This window comes from Nicotiana sylvestris, chromosome 3 (genome assembly GCF_000393655.2).
Source record: "Nicotiana sylvestris chromosome 3, ASM39365v2, whole genome shotgun sequence".
Lineage (NCBI taxonomy): Eukaryota > Viridiplantae > Streptophyta > Magnoliopsida > Solanales > Solanaceae > Nicotiana > Nicotiana sylvestris.
In genome coordinates, this window is record NC_091059.1 from 32,680,541 (window position 1) to 32,688,805 (window position 8,265).

At 35.2% G+C, this 8,265-nt stretch overlaps 1 protein-coding gene across 2 annotated transcripts; it reads right to left on the reverse strand.

Moving 5' to 3' along the window:
- Positions 1 to 784: 784 nt before the first annotated feature.
- On the reverse strand, positions 785 to 5,889 carry LOC104242337 (uncharacterized). 2 transcript variants are annotated; one of them, XM_009797362.2, is made up of 3 exons: positions 5,805 to 5,889; positions 3,461 to 4,261; positions 785 to 1,180 (listed from the first exon to the last, which is right to left on the reverse strand). In XM_009797362.2, exons 2-3 carry the CDS (start codon positions 4,080 to 4,082, stop codon positions 969 to 971), a joined length of 834 nt encoding a protein of 277 aa, XP_009795664.1. In that variant the 5' UTR covers positions 4,083 to 4,261; positions 5,805 to 5,889; the 3' UTR covers positions 785 to 968. The 2 variants fall into 2 exon arrangements, with proteins under 2 accessions (XP_009795664.1, XP_070026820.1); XM_070170719.1 differs by lacking the exon at positions 5,805 to 5,889 and adding an exon at positions 4,566 to 4,667.
- Between the last annotated feature and the right edge of the window lie 2,376 nt (positions 5,890 to 8,265).

Here is an 8,265-nt window from a genome sequence, read left to right on the forward strand (position 1 = left end):
ATACGGATATACCTAAAGTTGTCAAGATTTTTCATTTAGACACGTCAAGTAGGCCTTGTTCCGTTTGAACTCATGTAGTAGGCCGAAAAAGTACCAATCACACATTTTGCTGACATGATTGATAGCGTGAGCTGCTCGTGTTCAATATCCTCTATTGATGTCCTAGGAGTATTTTCAATGCCTAAACATATGTTCATACACATTTCATCTCTTAATTCCACACGACTAACATAATGCTCGTGTTCATTATCCTGTACTGATGAGTATAAATGGACAGCTATGGTCCATGTGGATTTGTATAGCCAACCCAACTTATTTGGAAGTGAGGCCTAGTTGTTTATTAGCAGATTTATCAGACAGTTACTTTTTTATGGCGTTCAGAATTCTCTGATTGATTTCTGTTCATGAACTCGGCCAAGTTTGAAGGCTATCTGCAGGAAATTCAACGCTTACCAGGATCATAGTTGAGTTGGAAAGAGAACTTGAAATAAGTGGAACTTTGTCAATCACATATAGGAGGGTCACAGCCTCCAACTTTTGGATGAGCCACCAGAAATCCTTCGAAATGTTCTTCATTCTGACATATGGTTTACTTTCATGTCTACCCTAATTTGATATAAAAATAAGAAAAACCAATGACGATAAGATGCAGTCTATTAATGTCAACTTGGAAAAAGAAAAGGAAAAGCAAGATGCAGTCAACTCAGAAGTTAGATTGACAGCACAGGAGTGACTTGCTCTTGTAATGCAACAATGAATAAGGAGCAGATTTTGCATTCAAAGATGGTTGCCAAAGCTGGAACGCCAGGGTCTTTACTGGTCTTTTATATATAATTACTTGCATTTAAGGTTCTGAAATGATGATGAAAGAAAAGCAAATTTGCAATGTAATTCAAGTTTTAAGCTCTATAGCACAGATTCGTACCACTTCTTCTTTTCCTCAGATGATCTGAAGTTAAGAGAAGAGCCTACTCGTTCTTGTAGTCTGGCTCGAATTTCAGAATAGCAAGATAGAAGCCAGGTTCATCTGAAAATTTGACTACTTCAAATGAATGCTCTGCAGCAACATTTTGCAGTATCATCTTCTCTGGCAAGTTTGATACTACCACGTCAGGATATAGTTTCCGTTGCTCTTCAACCACTTGTCTGCCTTGTGGATGACTAATCACAACTCTTGCACCTGAAAAATAAAGCAACTATTAGTGAATTTAAACACCATTAAGCAATCTTCGCTTTAATTCCTAAAAAGGTTGGGGTCATGGAATTGAGAGACTTCATACCAATAAGCTTGATTGGCAGTGTTTATAAAATCATATCCAAAGTTCTGACAAAGAGGATAAAGAAGGCGATACACAAATTGGTTGATCAACAACAAGTGGTGTTCATCAAAGGAAGACAGATAATGGAGGCAGCCTTGATAGCTAATGAATATGTGGACTCTAGAATAAAAGGGAAGCTGCCAGGGATATTGTGTAAGCTAGAAACTGAAAAAGCTTACGACCATATTAATTGGAAATTTCTATTAAAGATGTTAAAAGATATGGGTGTTTGGAAACAAATGGATTAGATGGATTCTCTTCTGTATAAGCAAAGTCAGATTTTCTGTTTTGATCAATGGCACTCCGGAAGGTTTCTTTCCATCTCAAAGGGGATTGAGACAGAGAGATCCACTATCTCCACTTCTATTTATTATTGCAATCGAAGGTCTTAACAGCTTGATTAAAGTGGCAAATCAGAATGGATGGCTTATGGGTTTTAAGGTGCTTAATAATGCAACAAGCACTATGGAGGTTACACATTTATTATGTGCAGATGATTCATTAATCTTCTATGATGCCAAAGTGGAGCAACAGAGACATGTGAGAGTAATCCCCACTATTTTTAGGTTGTCTCAGGCCTTCATGTAAATTGGAGAAATAGTTTGTTGTTTGCAGTAAATGAAGTACTACACATTCACTCTCTGGCAGGCACTTTAGGATGCGAAGTGGGTTGTTTGCAGACAATTTATCTTAATGCCTTTGGGATCAAAGAACAAATCACAAGAGATATGGAATGGGGTGCTTGAAAGATGTGAGAAAAAAACTCGTGATTTTGGTAAACAACATGCTTGATTCTCTTCCCACTTACATGATGTCCTTATTCCCACTAGCATCTAACATTGAAAAGAGAATTGATGCCCTAAGAACTTTATATGGCATGGAAACAGAGAAAAGAAAGGTTTTCACTTGGTTAAGTGGAAAACTCTCACCATCAGCAATAAAGAAGGGGGCTTGGGCATAAGAAATATCAGGTATCATAAAGGAGCTTACTCATGAAATGGCTTTGGAGATTCAGCTTGGAGGGACAGGCTTAGTGGAGAAGGGATAGTGGTGCTCCAAAGTGGTATCTACACCCTATGGTTTTTGTGTATGGAGATCTATTAGAACTTTATGGCCTTACCTAATTAATAATGTGAGAAGGTAGGAAATGGGGTGAAGACCTCCTTCTGGAATGACAACTGGATTGGGCATGGACCTCTTAAAGAGATTTTTCCTGATATATACAACCTGGTTCATCAACAAAATATAACAGTTGCTGAAATCTGGAGTCTAGAGAGGTGGAATTTAAGCTTCAGAAGGTTTATCAATGACTAGGAGATTAACAGGCTTGCAGAATTTTACAAAACTTTGGAGTAATTTCATGGTATCACAAATCAAGAAGACAGATTGGTATGAGGCCGGATTGTGGCATTGGAAACACATCTAGAAGGTGAAAATACCATACAAAGTGGCATGTTTTGTTTGGCTGGCTGTGAAGAATGCTTGTCTAACACAAAGAGAATCTGAAGAGAAGGGGAATGCAGCTTTGTTCTAGATGCTACTTATGTGGAAGGGAAGCTGAGAGTAATAGCCATCTTTTTTTGCATTGTTGGATCACAGATCAACTTTGGCAAATCTTTTTTGAGTATAAAAGGGATGAAATGGATCATGCCTAAATCAACTGGAGAGCTCCTGGCTTGTTGGAATAATTGTGAAGGTATGGTCAGACAAAAGAAATGTTGGAGTGCCGCTCCGGCTTGTGTTTGTTTGACCATCTGGAAAGAAAAAAACTCATGATGGTTTGAAGATATAGGCAACAATATCCAGAAGATTAAGATGAATTGCTTGCTTCTATTTCACTTTTGGTGTAAAGAGGAGTTGGAGAAGAAGTAGAATCACTGTTAAAACATCATATCACTGTAAACATCATAGAATCCCTGTACGATGAATTGGGGAACTTTTTGTGCTCTTTTTGTGAATTGTAAATATGGCTCTTAGCACTGTCTTCGTGCTAATGGCATACAACTTGTTACCTTTCTCAAAAAGGAAAAGAAGTTAGATTTATACAAAGATGATAGTTTTGTCTTTGATAAAAACATAAATCAAATGAAGTACACAATATATTATAAGAGTCTAAGTTTACTAATATGACTGAAATTCACCTGGCAAACAGCGTTTTCTGAGTGCTTCCATAATTTGACCAAGCTCAAACGGCAATGCAGGAAGGAAGTAGAGAAAAATAACGTCAAAAGATGTCCACTTCTCTGGTACATATATTAATTCTCCTTGCCAACACATAACCTTATCATATTTTTCTTTGATGCATGCTAACATGAAAAGGGAGTCATGAACAACAAGCAATTGCCTGCAATTTGATGAATCAACTACTCTATCAACAAATTCTTCAGAACCAATTGCAATCATAACGTTAGAAGTCTCTGTTATCTCTCCTGCTGATATGATCTCATCGATTTTTTGCTTATGCTCTTCACTGGAATCTGGATACTCAAGAAATGACCAGTCTTTTTCCATGACATCTTCAAAATTAATTACAGATACCGTTCCATCATTTGATGGAGCAATAGCATTACCGCAGGATTGCAAATTACGGGATGGATGAAGGGATGCTGATCGGACATGGATAGAAAGGGTAATGCTGACATAATTATTGAAAGCATATCGTTGGTAGCAACTGCGAGCCTGCTGTAAACTAAAACATGGTCTTGATCTATGAAGAGGTGATGTAAGTGCGAGGAAAGAGCAGGTTGATGAGATAGAGCTCATGGGTCCAACTCTCTATTTTGTCTTATTTCAGTCGATTGATATTTGGGGAGGAATAGATAAAAATCCTGGTTATAAATATGTCTCTGGCATACAACTTGCACAGATATTCTTCTGCATGTCACCCCTTCAAATTTGTGTTTTCATCTGCAGTCCAGCAAATGTTTATGAATTTTTGTGCCCTGCCATTAGATTTAAAAAAAAATGCTTAATGGAGATGAAAGAGGCCAAACAGTTTCTAAATCTATAAAGAAAAGAAAGCCTGAAAGTAGTTCAAAAAGACATGTAATGGTATCTCATACAGTCTTCTCATTAAGCATTAGTACTTTAAAGTACTTCATTTTACGGTGTCTAGCACCGCGATCAATGAGGAAACTCATTAAGACATTAAGATAGGTGTCCAAATGTAGCATGTTGCAAAAATGTCAAGTAGCAGAAAGAATCTTAGAGTCAGCCAGTTGCCCTGCTTTAAGAGATGGATGGTACATCTGAGGTAAAGAGAAGGCTTGATAGGAGGGAGCAAGAAATGCAGATGCCACTCTTTTGACTTGATGCAACAGCAAAATCCACTTGTATTAATGAAGCCCGAAAACCCAACCTTATACAAAGATGCTCTTTTCGACATCCACTCTTAACAAGTGAAAGTTGTTGGCACACAACAACTCTTGCTTTACGGCCTATTTCTTGTACTGGAACAAACAAATAGAGTACAACATTCTTTAACATCCAAAAAGGCAAAAGGATCTCTCAATCTCTATTCTTAATTTCAAAGAGAAAACCATAGGAAGCTTACTCAAAAACTGTCTAAACATAAAGGAAAAGAAGGAAAGATTAAACCTTTCCAGTTTCTACTTCAGGTATCAGTAATCTACCATATACACTATATTAAAAACATCTAATGGTGATCCAAAAATTCTTTGGTTCAATTGACTGCGAAAAGTTTGTTAAACCAACTAGCCTCTAAGGCTTGGGTTTATAGGCAAGAGCGCAACGCATGATGTGTGGGTTAGACGCACGTTTCGGGTTGAACCCTGTTGCAGACAAAAATATGGTATTTAAGTGAACAAGGGTAGAGGGTGCATCACTTGCCCTAGGGGATTTCTCGGTTATCAAACTATTTTTCCTTTTTTTGTCAACCCAACTATTCCCTCCATCACACGTTATGCAATAGTGTTTGACTAAGCACAAAGTTTAAGAAAGAAATAAAGAAAGACTTTTAAAAGTTATGATCTAAAACAAGTCATAGAAATTTGTGTGGCCGTAAATTATCTCATTAAGGGTAAAATATGTCATTCATTTTGGGAGACACTAAAAGGGAAAGTATGAGACATAAATTGGGACATATGGAGCACGTCACTATTCTTTCCAGGATAACTCCAATTTGGGAAAATTGTACATAATCCACAAATAGAGACAGAAACCCTTCAAATGTCTACTGTATTCAAGAGCAGAGCACTAAACATTCAACTTCATCTTCATCTAGCAGAAATATTGTAAATTTAAGAAAGAAGTGAACTTTTCAGTAAAAAAGAGGAAATAAGATATGGGCATTCTTCAAATGGAGTTTTATGAATATATATATGATTGACCAAACTTTAGACTCCAAAGAGACATCCATGCAACACTCCGTATCCATCTCTTTTAAACATAAAAACGAACCATTTCAAGAGTTTAAATTTACAATTCAATTATGGAAAATTTCAGAGAAAAAAGAGCAGAGCTAACCTTGATGAATATGGGAGCTCGGAAAGGAGCAAGAAACTGGAATTTTTATCCTTTTGCAGAGGGAAGAAATACTCAGCTAATTGAGCACTGAGAAGGAATAATTGGGCTTAATTAAAAGCAATCAGAGCCCAGTTAAAAGGTCAGGCCCATTTACGGATGCTCCAAAGCGTAAAGATTGAACGGAGCACCCTATTTGTCGCTCCCCATCTAATCTATACCCATTTTTAAAAAATTTTTAATTTATACCCACTTTTTAAATCATTTCAGGTCTCTTTTTCTTCCTCCTTCTCCTCCTATATTTTCTTCTTCTCCTTTTTCTTCTTCTTCTTCGGATGACAATGATTTTATAGGATAGTTATGAACATATTTTAATGTTGTTTATGATGTTTTACAATGGTGAACTATTATGCCGCTTTATTTTTTTACTATTGCCTAGGGTTTCTTCTTCTTCTTCTTATTAATTATAAAATGAGTTCATAAGATTTATTATTGTTTTGACAAATTGATGATTGGGGTTTGATCCTGATGATATTTGGAGGTTATGTTTCAAATTTGAGCTCATTTGGAGTAGATTTAAATATTAAATGTATATTGGATTGTTATAATTCGAATAACAAATTTCTGTTTCTGGGCAATTTGCACTTCAGCCATATTTAGCCTTAAGTGCATAAAAACGTTGTTTTGGCCTTAAGTGCATCTAAAGTATAATTTTTCACTTTCAGACTTATTGGCTTTAAGTGTAGCAAAACGTTTGTTGCACTTCAGGCCTTTTGGCCTTAAGTGCATCTGAAGTGCAATTTTTTCACTTCAGACGGCCTTAAGTGCATTTGAAGTGCAATTTTTACTTCAGACTTATTAGCCTTAAGTGTATGAAACCATTAGTTGCACTTCAGACCTATTTGACCTTAAGTCATTTGAAGTGCAATTTTTTCACTTCAGACTAATTTTTTTTTAACTTCAGACCCGATAAGTCTGAAGTTAACCGTAAAGTGAGTACGCTTGTAAACTTTTTTGTAAAGTGATATAAGTTCAATTGTGACCCCAAAACTGTGTATAGATACAAAAAACCTCTAAAGCTTAGAAGGAAAAGAGAATTATTCAAATAAAAAACGAAGAAATTCAGAGGGAGTACGAAATTTCCAAAGGAAAATTTGGACACGTAACAGGAAATAAGCATCTCATATTTCCAGAGTTAACTTGTGAAAAAAATGCAATATTCTCCAGTATATTTTAATGTAAAAAACTTATTTGCGTCTGTTGTTTATGTCCAATGAACAAATGCAAAACGTATGCTTTTTATACACACTTATCATTTAATCAAATTTAAATACTTTTACTAAAATAAAATTATGTTTGTCCAATCTTCTTCCTAAAATTACTCATGTTGTCTAGTCCCTATATTCCAATTTGCTTAGTACAAATTTTTATTTGTCTTTTCCAAAGAAAAATACCTTTCTATATTGAGATACTTCTAATATTTTCTATTTTTTTCCCTCGAGGAATTTTTCTAGAATTTACCATGATTTGTGTAGACTCCACAAGAAGAGTACTTTTGTTTAGTTACACGTATGAAGCTTATTGTCAATTTTTTTTAAAAAGTTTTTAAAGTCACTAACTAATAAAAAGCAAATCGAGATGGAGGGAATACAAACTTTAAACTTTCTATGACCATTGAGTTCCTTAGCAGTACAAAACAAAACGTCTTAAAATTCGAGCATTTCCAAGTTATTCTAGAGGAAAAAGTAGGGACAACTCAACTAATTTTGTGGCCTAAGGCCAAAATATATTAAAAGGCCCTTAAATTTCTTTTGTAAAATTCATATACAATAATGAGCAAACTCCTAAGACTTTGACCTAGTGATAAGTGTACAATGCGTGATGTGTGAATTAGGTGCACGTCACGGTTCAGAACTTTATCATAAATGAAAAAATATGGCATTAATTAAGTCAAAGAAGGTAGAAGAGGCACGGCGATAATCTGTCGACTTTCAAACCTTGCGTCCCACTATATTTGAGGATTTCTCTTAAAAAGATGAACAAAAAAATTGCTTTCTAATGGATGGATCAATAAAATATGGTGAAAAGAAATAGCCAATTCAGAGAAACTGAATTAAAATTAGAAAGCAAAATCATTAGAAATATAAAATAAAATAAATAAAAACATAGGTGTACATGGAGGAGAAAATAATTAGAGTTCATAACGAAGGTAAAGAAATTTACTGTTATTTATCACTCAACCTTATAACTTTAATTAAAACTGCAAAACTATTTTGTTAATAATAATTACATAAAATATATGTGACCCATAGTACATAAAATTGGAGCCCTTAATATTTTGGATGCCTAAGACAATAGCTTCATTTTCCTTACCCTTAGGCCGCTCTGGGGAAAAAGTATAGTTGCTCGGAGACTTTCGAATATGTTTAAGCTTAAGTCATGTTTAAAGTTTGTGTTAAATGAA